Genomic DNA, 23,364 nt, shown 5'->3' with positions numbered 1-23,364 from the left:
GTTCGAAATGTGATTGTTTCAGAAGTAAAGTGAAAAAACTAATCTTTTTATTTATTTCAAATATTGTTTGATACCAATATTTCTGGTAGGCCTATTTTCTAAATTAGCATTTCATGTTCACTTTATTTACAATTGGTAGGCTACCACTTAACATTTGTTACATTTATACTTAAAGGATCATTTTAGTTTGTTATTCTTTTCAGATAAATCTTTCTGATAGATCAACTTAGTATACTTGATGAATTCAATACAATGAAGTTCAGAGAAACATCAATTAGTTTCAAAATGAAGGTTCATTGCATATGCTTGTTACTTTTTCTTCACATGGTCAATGCTGATTTCTATGCTTTATTGATGATCCAAAGAACAGCTTCTACTAAGGATATTAGAAAAGCTTTTAAAAAATTAGCAATATCAATGCATCCAGATAAAAATCAGGTTTGTGTTGGGGCTTTGTAATGATAATGTTTTGGTGGAGGGGATTGACATATTATTATGTGTTCAAAGAGGGATTTATTAGTCCAAATTTAGAACTGTGTCAAAAAATTGTTGTTTTCAGTTTTGTGTGATTACTTATTATCTTATTACAATGTTTGTGACAACACTTTTTAAGTGAATTAATCTAAACTAAAAACTTACAACTGGTTGTTTTCTGCTTTTAGGATTCAACAGACATGACATGGTTTTTTATAATGACCTAGATTTTTTATATATGAAAGAATTTCATTCAATTATAGACTAAATCATGTATAATTTACTTGTTTTAACAACTCTCTACTGGTATTAAAATACTGAATAAAGTTTATCAAAGTAAAAGATTGTTGTTACAGGATGATCCTGAAGCCCATGAAAAGTTCATTAAAATCAACCGTGCTTATGAAGTATTAAAAGATGATACATTACGTAAGAAGTATGATACATATGGTGAAGCTGGATTGAAAAATGATTTTCAACGTGGTAGGCATTATGAAAGCTGGCAATGGTATCAAGATAATTTTGGTAAGAGAATGTGAATATATCTGTTCAGATTTCAGACTTCAGAAACATTTTGTCAGAAACATTTTGAGGGAAACATTACAGTAAAGAATATAACGAAGTATACTACTTCAGGGTTTTATTGCACACAATGTTTCAACACTTTACATTGTCATCATCAGTTCAACTGCAGGTTTGAGAGGTTTTTCATTTGAACATATGAAAATCTATAGCTAAGTATACAGGTATGTAACTGATCAAATTTATGAAAACTATTTATTACAATTTTCTTTTGTTTTATTTTCAGGTATTTATGATGATGACCCTGAAATTATTACATTAACTAAAGTTGATTTTGGTAAGTTCTAGAATTGTGGAAGCAAACTAGTTGAACTCATGTTTTAAAATATGCTCTTGATCTTTACAATCAGGTATTCATTTCCCAGGGAGTTTCCATGTTGATAATTATGCTCTGTTATACATAAATTTAATATTTGTTCTTTACTTTTCGGCTATATTACAATTATTTTTATTATTATAAGCCTAATTATATATACAATTTATTAAGTTTAGTAACAGCACTAGTAATTAAAAATCAAACTGGAAATTTGTCTAATCCTTAACCTCTGTTGATATTGATTGTTGACTGTTGTATTAATTATTTATAGAACAATCTGTAGAAGGTACTGATGATATATGGTTTATTAATTTCTATTCTCCACAGTGTTCACATTGTCATGATCTAGCTCCAGATGTAAGTCTTCAGTTTAAAACTTTTACAATTTTAACTGGGTTATATTGGATCCCAACTGTTTGACATTCTAATACCTTTGTAGAACACAAATTGATGGAGTGTATCTGCTGTTTTTGCAATAAGTTTCCTTTATAATTTTGTTTTTATTGTTTGGTATAGGTCTGACTTGTTCAGTGCATATTGTTTTTGCAGTGGAGAAGACTGGCTAAAGAACTAGAAGGTGTAATACGTATTGGAGCTGTTAATTGTGGTGATGAATGGCAGTTATGTCGTATGCAGGGAATACGATCGTATCCATCTTTAGTGATGTATCCAGAGGTAAATTATAACAATTTTAGAGGTGGTAAATGGTATATGCCTTTCAGATCTTAGTGATGGATTTATATTTGAGATCAAATTCAGGCTACCTATCTTCATTTTGTAAAATTTGATGAGTTCATGCATATCTTGTAATAATGCTGATATGGTTAATGGTTTTACTATCCTTAGTTTAACTATTTGCAGACAGCTGGTTTTACGTTAAAAAAACTAAATGTATGGAGGACTGTATATCTGTTTAAGCACCAGGATTTTATTTATAATTTATAGGGAGAAAAATATTATGGTGATAGATCAGTATCAACTCTAGTTGATTATGCTATGAAGCATGTTAAAATCAGCCATGTTGAACTATGGTCTGGTAACTATAATGATGTAATGAATCGTGATAATGAAGGGAAAAAGTTACCTTGGTTTGTGACATTCTGTGGTGATGGAGGAGGTAATTTCAGTGTTCAATGTTTGATTAACTGGAATTTTATTGCTGACATATTCAACAAAACTGACTACTTAGAATGTGATTGTTTGAATATTCAGGGCCAGTTTTGTGACTTCATACCAGCATTAATATAATTGCAATCATACTTTTGTGTCATTTAGAATTGAATTAGGTACTGTCGTTTGTGTTGATATGTGTTTTGCTTGAACTATCAAGTTTGATTATGGTTTGGGCAACATGTACATTATTATGTATTATCTTCCTGAACTTTTAGACAAATGGGACATAAGTGAGCAGTTGCCTATTTGACTGATATTGTATTAACTGTTTCTCACATAAACTGGGTGTTTTTTTGTTGACCTGGTATTTTATTAATAGTACTTTGGAGAACTGGATAGCATTTTGCTCTTTGCAACACTAAACTGTTGATCCACTAGAATAAAAACCTTTTACAGGACAGATGTTATTCAATGTAGCTTGCATCAACTGAATATTATTGATCTAAAATTTCATACTATAAGATATTATAATTTGAATCTTATGAAAAAATATCAACTGTCCTATAATTGTCTTTTTAGATTGTTTAGAAAGAATGGCTTGCATGAAACTTGCTTCAATGCTGGTAAGTCTTCTAGCAATAGACCTTATTCATTGGCCATATTGAACAGCATGTTACTGCAGTAAAATCTCCAGCTTGACGTCATTAAAACCTCCTTCTCCAATTCCTCTACCGGTAACTAAAAACTAATGATATTTTACATTATTAAAATCAGAGGTGATTAAGCTATTTAATGATACTTTCAGATGAAGTTTACCATCAGGCATTTTCTTCTCTTTGTTTTCACACATAAAAAGAAAACAGGTGAATGTAAGAGGTTGTAAGAACAAACTATGGTATGCTAGAGGGAATATATCATACTATTATGAGCCGACAATAATATACAATACCTTATTTTACTTCTAGGAAGAATTAGTCCAAGTAGTACATGTTGATTGTTATACTAACGAAGATATCTGTGATAATCTAGGCAAAAGATTTGGTACTTATTTTTATTTAGATGGTGAAATAGAAAAAAAGACAGGAATGGTAAGTCAATCAGTAATATAGCTATATAGTAAACTGTAAACAGAAACAGTCAAATATATCTAGATTGACACTTTTACAGAAGAAATATGTTTTCAAATATGGTATAGTTGCCAGGGTAATTGCTTCATAAATTAAGCTTAACTTCTTCTATCCATGAAACTTTAAAGTCTGACTACCAGGTTTCCTTACAAATATGTTTCATGAAAATTAACAAAATGACACTTTTAGATGACTCTAAACATTCTATGATGATATTTGTCAAAAACTACACATAAAATGATAAGAATCTTTTGGAGTAAATTGAAAAATTGAAAAAGGGTCAAAAGATGATAGTGATTCAATTGACATTGTTGAAATGATTCTGATGTTTTAAACTGTAGGAAATAACATCACTGGATGTTCAAGAAGTAGCTACTATTATATTAAAACAATTACCTGATATGGAAAATATTGATGAGAAAACGTTAAAGGTCAGTAATTAAGCTCTCATGGGTTTTGGTTGTGCAGTGTGTAGCCTAATGAGGGTCAGTTTACCTGTATATTAGCATTAGCTTTCTGTTGCCTAGTGCGGAGATCTTGCAAAATAATTTTGTTAGGACAATTCTGTTATAGGCAATATTAGATAATAAAAACAATGGACAAAAAGAAGACTGGTTAATCCAATTTGTTGATACAGAAGAGACTGGCAGTTTAGATCTACGTAAATTACCAGCAATGTTGGTAGACTTTAATGTATGTATTGCAAGTTTTATCTCTATTTAACTTTTTCATATAATTCAGTCGACTAACTAGTCAAAGTCAAAATGTTCCACAAAAAAAGATAAAAAAATTCAATATAATTATTTATTTCAGGTTGGTAGAGTTACCTGTAAAGAGTTATCTTCTCTTTGTGAAACTCTTCATTTAAATAAATTTCCTACTTTCATATTATTTAAACAAACTGGTGGTTTTGAAACTTTTTACGGTAAGCTTCTATATAAGTAGAATGAGCATATAGGGGAAAGACTGAATTTATGGGTGGACAATTGTCGAGGCCCAGATTCAATGTGGCAGCTTCATGGAAAGGACATCGAGTGTCTAAGAATCTGAGTGTCCTCTAGAAAATTTGGAAAATGTTGAATTGAATTGTGCATGTTGTTTAATTTGTTAGAAGTAAGATGTGGTTGTAATTGAGGGCACAAACCATTTTGTGAGGGGGCGGGGAGGAGCACCACTGTCTCTCTGAAGACTGTTTATGGCACACACAAAATGTCATTGTCTTAGGTATATTCTGAGCAAGATTTTATAAGAATAATATCGTTAAGATCTGTATCGGGTTTTTTCCTTCTTGACCCATCAAGAATCTTTAACTGGCCTGCCATTCCATCTAAATTTGCATCCTGAAAGTGATGCACTAGTCCACACTAAATAGATGAAGTCTATGGAAATCTTTCACACTGAATTCTGACCATAGTTAATGTAGTGATAAGTGAACACAACAGGCTCCTGTTTACTGTGATTTTCACAGATTATCATTAACAATTCCCTCATCATTGCTTGTAGGTAGAGTTACTGCTCATGATATAACTGCTTTTGCTGAAGATAGTGCTACATCACCATTAGAGAATCTTGGACCAGGTGATTTTCCAAATAGAGTAGTTCTTAGTCAAGATAATTGGTTTGTTGATTTCTTTGCACCAGTAAGTGATTTTTTTTAGAAACTTTTGAAAATATGACACAGATTTAAATACTGAGAAAGACAATCTGTGCCATAGTTCAATGACACTGTTGTATTAAAGGCTATATTATGACTGACTAGAATGGCTTGGACTTATCAAGATATTGTAAGTTATATTTGTTGTCTGTCTCTAAAAACTCTTTTACTGCTATGTAAATATCTATATTAACCAACCCCATCATTGTAGTTGTGTTTGTACATATCTGTATCAATTCAGTGATATTTGCCATTGCATTTCAGTGGTGTCCACCCTGCATGAAATTACTACCAGAGTTTAAGAGAGCTGCTAAAGACTTTGGTGAAAATGTACATTTTGGTACAGTTGATTGTACAGTGCATGATCAACTCTGTAAAAACGTAAGCTCCATCAGTCCTCCTTTTTTGCAGTCTTTCCAAAAATGACAAGTTATTTAGACTGTGGTCTATTTTGATACACCCTTATGCTGCATGGGAAAATCATATACATCTGTGAATAGATTTGCTTTTGTTCAATCAACACAAAGTACTTTAGGTTTTAGAAAACATAGTAATTTGTTTGGCTGAGAAAAAGACTTCAGAATCATGAAAAATTTAAATAGTCTTGACAATGAGTTATAAGAATCCTTTTATTCTAGTAAAATTTTAATTTTTATAAGGCCACATGAAGTGGGGGGCGTATATTGCCGTTACCCATGTCCGTCCGTCCACAATTGCTCGTAAACACTCTAGAAGACGCAATTCTTGACGGATTTTGACAAAACTTGGTGTGAGTGTTCGTAATCACCCAAGGATGAACCATATTGAAAAAGATAGTGGACCACAGCCATATACGCCCTTCACGGCATGCGGATGGTTAAAACGAAACATCCATCTAAGTTTGATCAAAATCGGTTGAAAAATAGAGTAATAGCATATTCAAGATTTTGGGGCAAGTGAAATAACTGCTTCTAACGGTGGAATATAGCTCAAATTCGAACTTGATCTTCATTTCATGAGTATAACGAGTATGTATACACATACAGAATTTCATTCCATCACAAAATCTAGTTTTTAGAGCATTTACAAGCAAATGTTGACGGACCAACGGTCCGACAGAGTATTTACAAGCAATTGATGTTGATAGGAGCACTTACTGTATAGAGGTTAAAGGGCGATAACTCCTCAAAACTTACTTAAGAGGCCTAAATCTTGAAAAACCTAATGGACGGACAGGGGTCCCGACGATATACGTCCACATAGAGAGATGTGGGCATATAATCAGAAGAATCAAAAATATATAGTATGAGTTATTGCCCTTGTTCTTTAAAACACGTTCAATAAACACTCTAGAAGGCACAATTCTTGATGGATTTTGACGAAACTTGGCATGAGTGTTTGTTATCACCCAAGGATAAAAACTATTAAAAATCAGAAAAATCGAAAAATATTAAGTACGAGTTATTGGCCTTGTTCTTGATAATGTGTTAAATTTTTAGCACGTAACCTCTCCAGAAGGCACAGTTCTTAACAGATTTTAATGAAACTTGGTAATATTATTCAGTATCGCCTCAAAATGTTCAAAAGAAGTGTATGTCTGAAGGTTGAATATTTAATACTGGTAATTGTTCCTGTACTGCCAAATATTTATATATTACCTTACCTGGCAAGCTATCTTAATGCTTATTATAGTATAACATTAGATCCTATCCAACAACTATATTTTACAACCAGAGTAAACCTATACATTATAAAGGACATCATCATGCTGCATCAATGGTGGAATTTTTACAGGTAACTCATTTCTATTTAGTGCTATACAAAGTCTTTTGATTCGTCTGATTTACATAGGTTATTGTAAAGAGAAATGATGACTGGATATGGTGATTGAAGCAGTAAAGAACCAAACGATTTCTAATAATATTTAACATTAAACTTCCATTTGAGTTGTGAAAATTGCAGCACTTTCATGTATATAGTGATATAATTACGGATATCAAGTTATTACGATCACCCTTGTAATGTTAAATTATAGGATACAATGGATCCACCAGTTATTATATTAGATAGAGAATCATTCAATGAACATGTTAAAAATAAACAATCAGATGAAATATGGTTAGTGGACTATTTTGCTCCATGGTGTGGTCCTTGTATGCAGTTAGCTCCGGAATGGAGAAAATTATCCAAGGTAATATTTTGACATAAACATGGGAGGGTAAAAATTGAAGTGAACGAACATGCCTTACATCTGTAGAAACAACTGCAATAGTGTGTACCAGTACATATATTCAAACATTAATTGCTTGTATTAAACATGCTATACAGAAAAGTTAGGTCATCTAGCAGTCTATTTCATCCTATAATCATTTGAAATATATATGAATCTTTCTGCTATAGAATTTATATCATTTAGATGTTTAAAGGATCTAAGAGTGTATTTGTAGCCGAAGTAGATTGTCAAGAATATCATGATATTTGTCAACAGGAACATGTTCAATCCTATCCAACTATGAGACTATATCCAACACAAACTACCAATACCCAAAGATATCAGTACGTCCTTTATTCTCATATACTATTTGAATTTTTATACGCCCACATGAAATGGGAGGGGGGGGGGCGTATATTGCTGTCACCCAGGGTCTGTCTGTACTTCCGTCGGTCCGTCTACAATTGCTCGTAAACACTCTACAAGACACAATTCATGACGGATTTTGACGAAACTTGGCATGAGTGTTTGTTATCACCCAAGGATAAACCCTATTAAAAATCAGAAAAATCAAAAAATATTTACTATGAGTTATTGCCCTTGTTCTTGAAAGCATTCAATTTTTAGCTCGTAAACATTCTAGGTTAAATTTTGACGAAACTTGTTTATTATCCCCCTATTGAAAATAAAAAAAAAATAAAAAAATGTTTCATAGTAGTTATTGACCTCGTATTTCAAACTTAGCTCTCAAATACTAAAAGGTGTGTTTCTTGATTGAATATTTGTCTTCTAGAGTTTTCATGAGCTAAAAATTGAACACGAACAAGGGCAATAACTCACACTCATTATTATTCAGTATTGCCCCAAAGAGTTCAAAAGAAGTGTATGTCTGATGCTAGAATATTTCATACTGGTGATTATTACTGTACAAGCTACAAGTGGGCATATATTACCTTACCTGGCAAGCTATCTTAAACCATAGCCTCCATCATCAGCCTGTTTCATTTAGACTACAGAAAACTGAGGTAGTGCCATGGATAGCTCTGTGTAGTTTTCAGCATCTATGTCATATCTTTTAGGTGTGGTTTAGTGTATCAGCTGACTACTTATCTGAAGAAAAAATCTGTAATTTGGGGATTCAGAATCACCCACTTCATTGAAAGACTGGCAGTATAAGTTTGAATGATGATAGCAATATCATGAAATGAATATTTTGTCAATGTGATCTGTCATTAAATTCATATACATGTTCTTTCAGTATGTATAATGGATGGCACCGTGATGCCTCATCATTACGAGCCTGGGTATATGAATATCTACCATCAAAAGTTGTAACATTGTCTAGAAACAGTTTTCGGGAAAAAGTTTTAAAGAGTGCTGAACCATGGATAATTGATTTTTATGCCCCTTGGTGTGGTCACTGTCAAATATTTAAACCTGAATTTGAAAGGGTAGCAGAGGTTTGTTAATTTTGGTCCATTTTGTTAGAACATCAGCTGTGATTTTGATTATTTTTTTGACTTTTCAGAAAGAGTCTAAAGTTGATTTTCTGATGTTTTAAAGATTCAACATTTTTATTTTGAGAGTTGTGAAATTGAAAATGTTATTATTATCTCCTTGTGTTAACGATTATAGAATTTAGAGGATGTGGCCAAAGCAGGAAAAGTGGATTGCACCAAACATCAACAGTTATGCCAAGAAGCCAGTATCCATGGATACCCAACTGTAAGATTCTATAAAGGTCGAACTGGTTCTTCTGATATGCAGGTAACTCATTTCCATTTTTCTGATAACTGTTCAAATTCACATCATGTACATTTAATGGGCTTTTATGATTTCAAGCACTGGAATATGAAGTTCTGTCCATTTTTAGGTTGAAAATTCTTTTTGCTCAAATTTGTAAAACTATAAACCAAAATCTAGAGAACAGTGTAACTTAACATATCTGAAAGTTTCAACTAAAAAAAATCCAGCTGTTAATTTCAATACTATTTAAAAACATTAACTACAAATTTAAGTAAAATAAACACCTGATTGTCATCTTCATATTTTAAAGATTTCAGCTAAATAATATTTTCAGGTATAATTTACAACATTTTTGATAATAAAAATTTTGCATACTGCCCCTTAATATATTTTATTTTTTTCAGAATTCAAATGGTTGGGATATTAATAGTCAAGATGGGGATTTTATTATAGATTATGTTCTCACTAACAAACGCAACAAGGTAATTTGACATCAATGCATGATGCTATCAAATGAATCATTTATTTATTTTGATCAGAGATTTCTCAAAGACCACCATCACAATCAACTGAATTGATTAATCAGAAAAAAATATAGAAATATCAGTCCAGCAAAGCTATTAATGCAATTCAAACAGTTCAATTTTAATAGTGAAAATTAATATTTTATTTTTATTTTTTTCAGCAAGTGAAAGATGAGTTATAACATTTATGGTAGTATCTGTAATGGTTTAACTGCTGAAAAATTTAATTTTGATGAAATCCTTTTCAATTTAACTAACTGCTAAATAAATGTATTAAAATTCATCGTTTTAAGGATGTCATAAAAATACAATTTAAATTTAAATGTTTTGAAATAAGTGCAATAATTAGATTAATAACAGGAAAAAATGTGTTGATATATAACTTTGAGCATTTAAACAAAATGTGCCATATTGAACAATCCCAGACTTTTAATTTTTGATGGTTACAATTCAAATTAGTTTAAAAAAAATCGATGTTTGATCAATATTGATAATGAGTTTTATGATAATCTGTACTGAAATTAAAGGGACTTTCCGCTTTTACACAAAAATGTGTCCCGTAACAAACTAAATACATCCAACTATTAGTTTTATAAAAAAAGTATTTAAAAACATTGTGTAAAATTTTAAAGTTTGTTATGTTTGTTTGTTTTTGAAAGCTGTTAGGAAAATACTGTATGGATTTAGGTTAAATAAATGTCAAATTATAGGGAAATATATCTCCTACATATTCTGAAGATTTCAACCAATAATATTGCACTAGGTCAAACTGCTTAATTCACAATTTGTACTCTCCGGTTTTAAGTAACCCTTTAAAAACAAACACAGTTTGATCAAGAAGATACATAGATATAAGTAGCAAATTTCAGAAATATTTTCTGTTAAAATTTAAGATATTTTGTTAAGAAAATGTTTCACAAAAAAAGCGGAAAGCCCTTTAACTCAGTCAATACCAGTAAATACAGAATTATCAGCCAAGACAGACTTGGAACAAACACTAGTCAAAATTTAAAACATTATAAAAATTTTGATATTGAATCCCTGTTTTATACATATTTGTACACATTGTCTTATTGTTGTTTATATTGTAATGAAGATCTGAAAATATTAAATTATTTATTTACATTTCCACTTAGAAAATTTTCAATGTTACATATTTCCCTTCCATATTTGTCGATTGAGGGCAGAATTTGAACCGGTTCAGAACTCACCACCTGAGCTGAGAGTATCCATGTTAGACATTTGAGAGCTTGAACGTTCTACATTACTGAAAATGGAATTTCACAGCATTTAACTGTCCAAATGAAATGTCAGAGGATATATTTAGAGGTATCTTTGAAAATTTGTCAGAAAGCCTAGACATTATCAAGAATGGTTGGGTCTATTCTATCAATTTCCTGCTTACCACTGGAGTGAAGGTCAACTCTGAATGATTAGAAGATAAGAAGAATACACTGAGCAATCCTATCACAATCTGCTGGCTAGTAGAATATGATATTTCCAATTGAAGTTGAGTATGTCATTTGACTAGCTTATAGAAAATAGTCAACAATTTAGTCACTATTTACCTTACGCAGCAACATGGTAAAGATGAAAATCCCTTAATAAACTAACAACAGGAAAAAGTATGTACATAAATAAGTTTATTATATAAAATAACAATATATCATTTAATGAAACATCCTTTATAGGTCATTCTACAAATTGGTGTGTTCAGATTTTGAATTCATTAAACCACAACTACGTTTCCCTTATAGACTAGAACAATTTTCCAATTAACTTAGCAACTTATCTGTGATCTGATACATACATGTACCAATCTAATCAAAATACAGACACAGTCCACAACAGAACTTATAGAAGAACCACAAAGCTAAGCATTAAATAAAAGTTTTCATTGCTATACTGTTGAAGGATGTTTTGAAAAACTGTTATCATAAACAATGTTACAATGATACCCATATTCACAATTCCATGATTAACTTTGTTGTTATACACATCATAAGTTAGTTTCCAGGTTATAATTAGCAAAAATGTTAAAAATAGTCAACTTTTCCAAAGCCTTAAAAGAATATTAACCAATGACCTTATAAATACATCATATTTCAACATATACACCATAATACACATACATTCAAATTGATCATTAATCTTACACTAGGTAATTTAACATTAGATTAACGTTTGTGGTGAGAATACAATATAATAGATCAACCATCTGTTATTCTTCAATAGAAGGTGAAATGTTTTTTTGAGGAGTATAATTATGTAATAAGCTCGAACTAGAGTTGGTTTAACTTCAGTGTGCATTATACACAGATTATGAATGACTCATTTTGATGTGATGACTTCCTAACGTAAATTTCTATAATTTTTATCCTTGTAGTGAAAATTTCATATTATGTGGGACTGTATAATTAGATGTATATCACACTGAACATTAATATAATTCGATGTTATTTATTAAGTTGAAGAATTTTCTCTATAAAATATCTCTCAGACATTTTCCAGTACAATATCTAATTCATGCATTGGCCATATTGAATCCAGAACGAGGCTCATAAAGCAAACCTTAATTTGTCTTTAAAGCCTCCTTGTTCAATCCTACTAACTCGAAACTAATCATATTTTACATCATTAAATTTGGAATTGATTTTATTTAATGATACCTTTATGTGAATTTTACATTCACACAGTTCCATCTTGTCACTGGAAAATGAAATTGATGATTCCATATTTCATAATTATCAGTATGCCAATATGCTACTTACTGCCAATATTCTTATTGCTTTTTCTAATAAAACTTGCTGCTTCTTAGCCGCCACATTAGACAATTTAATGTGGACTAGCAGAGGTAAAGAAACAATCCCAGATTTGTGGTAATTTAGTCTATCTTATTCCCAGTTTAAATTTTTAAAATGTGCCTGCATTTTAGCATAAAATATACCATATCTAATTTATGCTTACATCCTTGAAGTTTAGTGTTCCCAATAATATACACTAGCCTTAGTAAAAAACAAATGCCCTGCAGTTTTAAAGTAATTTTCATAATAAATATCAATGCTGGTGAATTGACACATTGTCACCATGAATGGTACCGCATGGTCATGTATCAATATCAGTACTTATCAAAATGCAGAGAAACAAAAGTAGAAGTTCCATTCATTAATATTAAAGCAGTAGTCTTATCAACAGTTAAATACTAGTATTATAAATATTGTCTGAGAATAAACAATATTAAAAAATCATTGAAACTTTTAGAAGGCAAAATCTATTAATTAATCCAAATCATGATACAAATAAATACTCAGCACTGATAAATATTAATTTTTGTCAACATGTTTTTCAACTTTATATAAGTTAAAATAAGAGTTAGCCAACAAGTTTTGATTTCCTTTTTGGGCATAACATTGGATTTAATTAGAATGTACAGTGTTATTTATGTATATAATTGGTAACATTTTTGCAGCTGTGTGAAACTGCTCTTTTATATTTCATGCACCTTATATTCTCACTTCATACATAACATCTATTCAACCTCTCATATTTCTATCTCTCAATACTTGTTGATACCAAACAATCGTACACCATGTAACTGGGGTAACTTAGGAATAAGACTCAATAAGAGAAATGAGAAATTTACAATAAAATGGAAAGAGTCATACTTTGTATAAAAACTTGCCAGCATAAATCTGAAATAAAAAAAAGAAATGGTAAGCTATGTTTAACTGCAAGTGATATACAACATGAATGACAAACAGCATCACAGGGTAAGCTATGTGGAAAAATTTGTATTAACTACCGTTACCAATATGCATGCATAACACAACATACATAATGCATAGCTTTATTACTTACAAGGCAATAGGAACACAAGTAAGAAATTTCTTGGTGTCTGTAAATTGTTGACCAAAATCAATCTGCTCCCATTGTGTTTGTGTTCTAGCATCTCCTTGATCAGCTGTAACCCAAGGAGTTCCTTTTGTTATATGTAGCATAATAAACATTGCCTGCAACAACAACAAAAAAATATTACAATTGTATAAGTTAAACGAGAGGACAATAATGGATTTTGAAATTTGTATATATTCAAAATGAGTAGGATTTTCAGAGACCAATAATTCTAATCTATTTACTTTGCTTAATTCCTAACAATATAAGTTATGTAAAATATCTAACATACCAAATCATGTAGAACATTGGTAAGGGTCCAAGCGAACGCGACACTAAAAGAGGGTATACTTAATAATACAAGATGCCCCATAAATATAATCAACAAGTAGGTCAACCATATTCCTTTACTGTTTAAATAGGAATGTGTTGGATTGGTATCACTATGAGCTACACCAACATTCATTTTAACAGTCTATCAAGGAAATCCTAAAAAATAGCAAAGTACATCAAAATTATAATCAAAACTGTTCCATTTTCCTCAGTTCAACTAGAATTGTCAGATAATTATAACAAGTAACATCTTGACATCCCATATTTTACTTTCATGAAATTCTAAACTTTCATATGCCTGACTGTACATATTCAATGCCTTAATACTAGGCAAGTTTTGTTTACCTTGTAACTTAGTAATTAGTGACTGATAGAATGGAAAATTGGATGGCAGGCCTTTCTGTCGCTTTAAATGTGATTTCCATTTTTAGTTTTCCGTTCTTGTTACTAATTCATTTTGTATGGTATGGTAGACTTTCAATGATAGTATTAATTACTTTTTGATGATGATAAACTAGCCTAGTTTTTAGTATGATGTCATCTCTCAACAGAAGACTTCGAAACAATTTAGTAAGACAACATTACTGACAAGCCAGCGTAGACAACATAGTCACAGACTTTTCGCAAACCGTGTATTTCCTGAGTAGAAAATATCAAATGTAAGAACGGAGACCGCAAATAATTTAGAAACAATTAGATCTACAGCAAATAAAGAATCTTTACATATTTCTTTTTAATTTATTGCATTTGTTTGCGTTTACCTTCACAATCCGGAAGTGTTAATCTACTACAATCATCATAGTGCGCATGTCGTATGAAACATTGTTGACAGATTAACAATCGGAAAAATTTATAAGTGGCATAACATCTAATCCGAATGTAATAGTGATCTTTGAAACTTTTTTCAGTCTTTAATATGTGAACAAAAATATTCTAGATCTTGCGATAGAACTGTATACCGACTGTAAACGGAACTTTTTAAATTGAATTCTGGCAACACCACGAAAAATATCGTCTGCTTTTGAGAATTACTTTCTCAACTTTTAAAAAAATAAAATAATGGTTTGTAATCTTGTTTATTGCATAGCCTAGTACTGTTAACTTTATAATCTTTTTTATTATTATTTCTAACAATACGGGAGACATGGGGCACCCCCACCATACTCTCTGGTCTAAGTAATAAATTTGTGATTGAAATCCTGTAAGGCTTAGTGTTAGCAGTTTATTTTACCAAAAATTACTTCTTTTCCGAAAGTGACATTATACTTATAGGTCTAGATCTATGTGTTTGTTAATATAAAATGTTAACCACTGATATTAATATTAGGCTTATTGTAAAAATGATTTTACAAAGAGGAAAAGTGTGTTATTTTCACGTGAATTTTCTGGGAGAGAAGTGTGTCTTTTTAAAATGTAAAATCACTGGGCCTCATGGACCTGAAGGCATTCTAAGACAAATGGCATACGATTGAAAATTTCATTTTGATATTTTATTTAGGAAATGAGAGAAATGGAGGCGGAGAGGAGGAGACATAAATCTTGGGATTTTCAAGTAAAGATAGAATAAAATTTTTTGTCTTTTTTTCCAGCTGTTCCAGATCTTCCATTAATGTCCCCAATTCCACTCATTTAAAGGTGGTCTAACCTGTCTAAAGGTAAATAAGACCATTTTAAGACTGTCAGAAAAAGGCATAGGTACGGTACTCTACTTTCCTACATACCTACAACCTGTTTTGGTTGCAGTGATTTAGTTTGGAATTGATTTATTTGCAGGAATCTACTTTATCTACATAATTTCAAGTTCAAGGGGAAAAGTCAGTCAAGTCACCCAAATTAGTAGTGAAACTAATACCGGTAGTATTGAAATGAGTGACCAAGTCAAAGAGTCCAGAGAACACACTTATAATATAGATAACATGGCTTAGTAAGTTTAAGTTTATGCTTTATTATTTGAAGTAAAGATCTGTTTGAGTAAATTCTGAAAAAATGCCTTTCTTTGGATTACAAAAGAGAGTCCTGTAAGCCTAGTTAAACTATTGCCTATTGTGTTACATAGGAATAAACATCTAAATATTTTCTGTATAAGTATTGCTGATATAGGTCAATTTCAGGTGTCTTTAACCAACTTCGATATAAAAATATGACATCTGGTCTTCCAGACTGATGTCGATTTATTTCAGGTGATGGGCATTATCAATATATTCTTACATTAGATTTTTAATACCAATGACACATTCTAACAGTGCTTGAATTTCTATAACAACAAAGTATAAAACTAAGATGTAATCTAACAACATAAAGTAAATAAAATGATTTTACCTCATTTTTTAAATTTTTCAGTTTAGGCAAAGAGGGATATAGTAATTTCAATATAGAATCAGAGTCTAATGAAATGAATTGTAACAATAATTCAGAATATATAGCTTCAACCTGTATAGAAGTCAATAGTAGTGATATTCAACAGTCTGATAAAAATTCTAGAAAACGCCAATTCGATGTAAGTTATGCTATTCAATTTTAAATGAAACAGCTGAGAGACCGAGTAGATATGAGTTAGACCCCTTTGCCAGAAAGCTTCTCTGTCCCGTGAATAGTTTGAATTTGTAAACAATAGAGATTATATTTTTTAAATCCAGTTAACAATAACAGGTGAAAGTTTTGTCTTACTCTTTTTTATTGTATACATATATTAGATTTGGTAAAATAGGACCAAAGTGGTTAGTGGTTATCCCTGTCCAATTGGTTTTCTTTCCTTTAATTTTAGGAAGATGGGTTTGTAATTCCGACAACACCAGATATACCACAATCATCAAGTAAAAATGACTTGACATATCCTCCTGGTGAAGGTAAGATCTAATGTAAAAACCATTAGACTTATGATCCTTCTTACTTTTGTGCTCAAATTTTGCTCAGAAATAAGTAAATAATTGTATACTTTAAGCTGAGATATCTAACTATTGTATGATATAATGTATTATTTTGTTTGTAAAGTTTAGGAGGTTTTGGTGAATATTATGTGACGTATAATGATGAAACTACTAATCAACACTTATATAATAATGAAGATCCATTAATAACGAATACTACTCGGTATGAAACAGCTGTTGATTTACTTAGGGGTAGGTGAACATGACATGATGGTGATGAGTTTTACATCCTAGTTTTCTGCTTTTTATACACCCACAAGCAATAACTCATACTCAATATTATTCAGTATCACTCTAAAGAGTTCAAAGAAGTGTATGACTGAAGGTTAAACATTTCATACTGGTGATTGTTACTGTACTGCCAAATATGTTTAATCCAAATCAAAGCTACCAGTGAGTGTATGCCTGGCAAGCTATCTTTAAGTTTATCACCAGGTTTATGAAATAATTTCATGAAATAAAGCACCTTCACAATATCTGGAACAATTATGGTTGAATTGAAGAAAACAATTACTTTCAGATAAAGCTGAAGAATTTAAAATGGTCACGTTAGAAGGCTGCAGTGAATTTGGGTAAGCTTCCAATCTTCAGGTACTATGATATAAATAATCCCATTAATTCTGTGACTGTTACATTTTCAGATGAAAAAAACCCTAAAACAATGCAGAAAAGCACTCTATAATATATGAGTACTAAATTTGATTGAATTAATAATTATTTGTACCACACAAAATGGTCCAGTCAGATGATCCTGAAAATTGATAGGGATCATCTTCTTAATGACATTGACCCACAAAATAAAAATCAAAATAATGAGCTTCGTTTCAAAAACATCTGCTTTTACCAAATATTATTCGATTTTCAATGGGGTTCATCCTTGGGTGATTACAAACAACCATACCAAGTTTTGTCAAAATCAGTCATTAATTGTGCCTTGTAGAGTAATAGTGGATGGACAGATGGACATGAGTTTCATGTGGGGCGTGGGCTTATAAAAAGCAAAAGAATCTATAATGATTTGTTGCCTGTAGAGTGAGCATGAGTTTCACAATATTGTCATTGTCATTATGAAGATGATCCCTATCGATTTTTGTGATATGAAATTTTCCCCTGAAATATTGTCCGACTTGTGCATCTCGTGCTCACTCTAAAGGCTATAATTCTTTAAAGATTCTTTTGATTTTTTATTTTGTAGGTCAATGTCATTAAGAAGATGATCCTTATCGATTTTCAGGATCATTTGATAATTTTTCACCAAAATATCATTTTCTTTCTATTTTCAGAGACAGTGAGAATTTTGAATCATTCTGTGCCTCCAGATTAGATCAACTGATAGCCGATGCTCAGAGTTTAGAAGAAAACTTGAAAAAACAGAAAGATATGCTGAGGCAAAGATTAGAATTTATATCTCGTACCTTACAAGTACCTTGAATAAATACACAGCAGGGTGGCCATATTTATAATACCAAATATATAGACTGGCTAAACTTAACACAGAAAATATCAGATATAAGGAATTTTACATCAACCATATAATTATTTATAACTTGTTAAAATTGTTGTTATTGTTATTAAAGGGTTTTCATTTTTCCTGTTTTTATGACTTTACTATAATAAAAGACCAAAAAGAAAATTGCTAGAAATCTTGCCCTTTTACACAAAAATCTTATGATCCAAATTATTTAGAGTCATATATTAACACTTACATTTTCATGATTACAATGAATTTGTTGCTTAATTTTTTGGGAAAAGGTAGCCTTTATCTGAGTGATGTGCAAATCAGGAGTTGAAGAAGTGTAAAACTGTAGAAAAAAAAAACAATCTAAGCATGTACTGATTATGACTTTATTTTCTTAATTATAAGAATGAGTCAGAAAACTGAAGTCTTCATTATGAGGAGTATCTAAATTTCTATGCGGCACATATGACTTCACTTTTGATATTTTTTCTTTAGCTGAAAATATTAATGTAATGTCAAGACCAAAAGTAATGGAATTCAAACTACTAGAATAATTCATGATCAAAGTAAATTTAAGTGTGTTATTTCCATTAATTGTATACTGATAACCTTTGTAGATATATTCTTAGAATATTGGATTTTTAGAATTTGGTTTTATTTTAAACATTCTTTACCTTGCACAATCATTTTTACAATTTCTGTCTTAAATAATCTGTTAAATTTGTGTTTCCTGGTCAATTCTGAAAAGTAAATAAGGCACTGTCAAATTTAATTGATTTTTCAACAGTGAAGAAGAGCTAAAGTAAGGAATATTTACCAGAAACTAAACTCTCAAGTTCTTCTTTTTCCTGATTTTTCTCCTCTGTTAATTTCTCTTGTAAACTTTTAAGATATCTACAAAATAGAAAACAAAACAATTTTACCTTTAGTTCTCAATGTTTCATTTAGTGTTATCTTATCTGTAATAAAATAAATTTTATGTCCATTTTCAGAGGCAGTATTCTTTTAAGTGTAGCAGAAGAGATCAAAATTTGGCTCCAGAACAGTCACTGAACACAACTTGCACTATGTGAAACTGAGCATCACATCAATGATCCCCGTGATCCAAACTCCAGTACTTAGCTCTGTAATTCTGTTGTCAACTACTGGCCCTCCTGCAATGTTCATTACCAGTCAACGGTTAAGATCAAGATGCAGGACAGTGGCCTCAAGGAGTTTTAGAGAATAAGCTCAAAACAAGTGGTTGCCTAGCAACATCCCTGATAAATTTTAAGTATATCACAGATGATCAAATCGTACCAAAATCTAATTTGTCTAAGACATTGATGATATAAACAAACACAAAAATTTTTATAACCTTCTGCTATAAACTGTCACCTCCATCGCATTAACAAGCCAACAAATTTTGATACATTTTTATTAATTCAATAATTCAAATTCCATTCATCAAAAAATCTTCAATTTTGAACTTGACCAAGATATCATTAAAAATCACACCAAATTTCATTTAAATTGGATGCAAACTAGTCTTAATTGTTTTCTCAAACAAATTTTGACACATTTTTGCTTAGTCAACAGCAATAACACTAAAAATGCTCATCAAAAGATCGTCCGATTATTAAAATTAGATAAAAATTGTAGCCTTTATTGTGTTCACAAAGCAACTGTGGTCAAACAATACAAACACTATGAAATAAGCGTTCCCAACTATCAAATATTCATAACAGGATTACTGTACGTGCAAGGCAAGACATCTGCACATTGGACTCGTTTCAAAACAACCAAATTGGACCAAAATATTATGCATGGCTTTGTATATCAATATTGTATAAGAAATCCTACTTGTTAAATGGAAACAACAGGAATTACATTATTTACTAAATATTGACAATTCAGGTATACGCACATATACAATCATGTAACATAATTATTTTCAGTCTTATTAGTCTTCAATATTAAATAAAGATAGCTTGCCAGGTAAGGTAATATACGCCTACTGGCAGCTTTGATTTTAAACAAAAATATTTGGCAGTACAGTAACCGAATGAAATATTCCACCTTTTGAACTTTTTGAACAATCGAGAATTTTGTGCTAAACGGCAATAACTCATTAAATATTTTTTTGATTTTTGATTACAAACAAGGTTCCCTCAAAATTCGTCAAGAATTATGCCTTCTAGACTGTTTACAAGCTGAAAATGGAATACATTTTTAAACTAATACTAAATATTTTTCTGTTTTCCTGATTTGCAATAGGACTCAGTGTTTACAACCATTTCAAGAACAAGGAAAATAACTGATAAATATTGTTCGATTTGTCTATTTATCAATAATGTTCATTCTTGGGCGATTACAAACACTCATATCAAGTTTCGTCAAAATCTGTAAAGAATTGTGCCTTCTACAGTGTTTATGAGCAATTGTGGATGGACGCCACTATACGCCCATATGTGGGTGTATAAAAACCACAATTTCTTACCTACCTATGTTCACGTCCATTATCAACTTGAATAGCTTTAAGATCTAACAGAATTATTTCCAATTGTCTGCTGATTTCTTTACACTCCATTATATTCAGCTTTGCTTTTTGTTCATTTCTTTCCTGCAGGGGTTGTGCTGGAATAAAACTGCAGAAAAGTATTTCCTAATGATGATATCCAAATTTTAACCCTTTAATGGAGGTACAAAACTATTGTGATTTTTTTCTTACATGGTTCTGGATGCTGCAAAAAATTATGCCCCAGTTTACGTTGCATATTTTGCAATATTTATAACATGACAGTTTAGGCATCAAGCGTTGCATAATAATGTTTGTACCTTGATAATCTAAACATGATACCCTCAACTTGATTATTAACTTTTTTTAACAGTTGTCTCATCAGTTCATACTCCCCCTTCAATCTACTGGCCGTTACCTGTAAAAAATTATGTAGTTATAAATGTGTACTAGATCAAGACAAACCATAATAGCACCTGTTTTGCTAGTGATTTTCTTTTTTTTTTCTCATGTCTATTCTGTAGTTCAGCCATGTACTGTGCTTTTTACTACATATTCACAGTCCAGCATTAGTCCTTCAGTGTGACAGTTCATGACAGCCAATCAAATCGTGGAAGGCTAGTTATGTCTAGCTAGAGTGCTAAAAGAATTCAACTAGTGTCTAGGATATTACTTCACACTGACCAGTGGCAATAGTGACACTGTCAGTGTCAGTCACTGAATCCGACAACGGAACCTCGACACCGCCAGATACCAGATTGATCCGAAGATACCAAACCAAACCATCCATCTGTAGCCATCTGCAAAGTGGCAACCAGACTCCGGACCAACAATGTACTACGAGACCATCAGTTTAACGCCATTAAATGTCGCTGCGGCCACGTTGCCACAAGGTTGCATGTCCTCATTCAATGCACTGAAATAAAACCCACTCGTAAGCCACTGATAGAGTACCTGGAAACCAACGGCATACCACTCACCATACAGAATGTTTTGGCTCCACCCACACCATCCAGGGCCGAGTTTCACCGATATGTCATTTGACCCGCCCAGATCTAACAAAGAACCAACAACCAAACCAACAACACAGAATCATCCAATTTGAACGAATCCAACTACCAACTACTACGACTACCAACAACTACCTAGTTTGCGATATCAGCATCCGCTGGAAGTGAAGGTTAACTTGTCAACTACCTACCTACAAACTAACTGTCATTCGACCCGACCAGATCTAACGAAGAATCAACAACCAAACCAACAACACAGAATCATCCAATTTGAACCAATCCAACTACCAACAACTACCTAGTCTGCGATATCAGCATCCACTGGAAGCGAACGTTAACTTGTCATTTACCTAACTACCTACCTACAAACTAACTGTAAGTGAAAAAGATAAGAGATTTACATTGAAGATACTTACTTTATTTTGAAAACTAATTTGATCAAGGCCAATGTTCATATTTTGCGCCACATCCTCCATTTTCAATTTTCTTTTTTTTGTCACGTGACGTGGTTAAACCATAGAACTGTAACTGGTTTAACAAAACTTGAGTCACTTCACTCGCAGTTCTATAAATACATGAAAGTCCACATCCAACGTAGTGTGAGGTGAAAATAGTTCTTTAGTTTTTTGCTTTATATACATGGAATCAATGATCAATATGAAATAATTTATAGTTTAAGTTAGTAAGTTTTCATTACTTCCCTTAGCAGAATCTTCTATTTTGAAAATCGGAAATATGTTTAAAATTGGCGGGAAACATAAAATGAAAGTAGAGCTACCTACTAAAACTAAAGGAAACTTTTTTTTTTGCTCCAAATGCCGCAGTGACCTTTGCTATTTTATCGTAAAGATACCGAAGCACTGTAGTCAACCTGTAAGAAGGAGCGTTGCTTTTACCCATTTACACAAATTTATCAGAATACTAAAAAGTAGAGTAGATCTTTCTTTTTGTGTCTCATTAATATTACATAGAACAGTGGTGTAACCTATTTTCGTGGATACAAGGATTCAACATCGAATTTCGTCAAAGTTAAAAATAAAATAAAATTTTTATGTCCTAGTTGTCTCCTCAGATATTCTACAAAATAATTAAAATTGGTTTATTTCGATTTTCTTTATGAATCCTTCACTTTAACCCATATTTCATGAGCAACCAACTCGGCAACAGCGGCAACACGCGTCACCTATTTTCGTGTACAATGTTTGGTCTATAAATAAGTCGAGAAAAACACGTTGTATGGATAACGGGTGGTATAATTAACTTCTCTTAGTATTTATCTTTAATATCAATTCATTATAACTAGTGACAATTCCTTCAAAGAACCACGATTTAAAAAAAAAATAGTGACTGACATAATAAGATACGTAGCGTGATTTATTGCTAAAAGTCACTGAAACAACATAGGAATATGGTCCACTTTGTGTTCCATAGAAATTTTCTGCTGACACGGAATCCGCTAGTTGATCACGTGATTTCATTCGTTAGACTACATTCTAGCAGACAACACTTGGAATTCCGAT

General features: G+C 31.5%; 2 protein-coding genes across 2 annotated transcripts; one reads left to right on the top strand and one right to left on the bottom strand.

The window, feature by feature from the left end:
* Positions 1-285: 285 nt before the first annotated feature.
* On the top strand, positions 286-9,909 carry LOTGIDRAFT_171701 (hypothetical protein; the record flags this gene model as incomplete). The annotated part of the gene is made up of 20 exons (XM_009047890.1): positions 286-438; positions 831-999; positions 1,283-1,333; positions 1,644-1,729; positions 1,922-2,047; positions 2,318-2,489; positions 3,065-3,108; positions 3,451-3,573; positions 3,954-4,043; positions 4,186-4,305; positions 4,426-4,537; positions 5,116-5,252; positions 5,531-5,647; positions 6,938-7,039; positions 7,281-7,436; positions 7,662-7,801; positions 8,716-8,917; positions 9,093-9,224; positions 9,608-9,685; positions 9,889-9,909. 20 exons carry the CDS (start codon positions 286-288, stop codon positions 9,907-9,909), a joined length of 2,331 nt encoding a protein of 776 aa, XP_009046138.1.
* A 2,870-nt stretch (positions 9,910-12,779) lies between these two features.
* LOTGIDRAFT_224625 (hypothetical protein) lies at positions 12,780-14,747 on the bottom strand. The gene is made up of 4 exons (XM_009047889.1): positions 14,713-14,747; positions 13,911-14,107; positions 13,586-13,737; positions 12,780-13,419 (listed from the first exon to the last, which is right to left on the bottom strand). Exons 2-4 carry the CDS (start codon positions 14,082-14,084, stop codon positions 13,284-13,286), a joined length of 462 nt encoding a protein of 153 aa, XP_009046137.1. The 5' UTR covers positions 14,085-14,107; positions 14,713-14,747; the 3' UTR covers positions 12,780-13,283.
* Positions 14,748-23,364: the final 8,617 nt, after the last annotated feature.

This window comes from Lottia gigantea (assembly GCF_000327385.1).
Source record: "Lottia gigantea unplaced genomic scaffold LOTGIsca_118, whole genome shotgun sequence".
In the NCBI taxonomy this organism is placed as follows: domain Eukaryota; kingdom Metazoa; phylum Mollusca; class Gastropoda; family Lottiidae; genus Lottia; species Lottia gigantea.
Note: the sequence above shows the minus strand (reverse complement) of the source record. Positions and strands in the feature narration are given on the sequence as shown.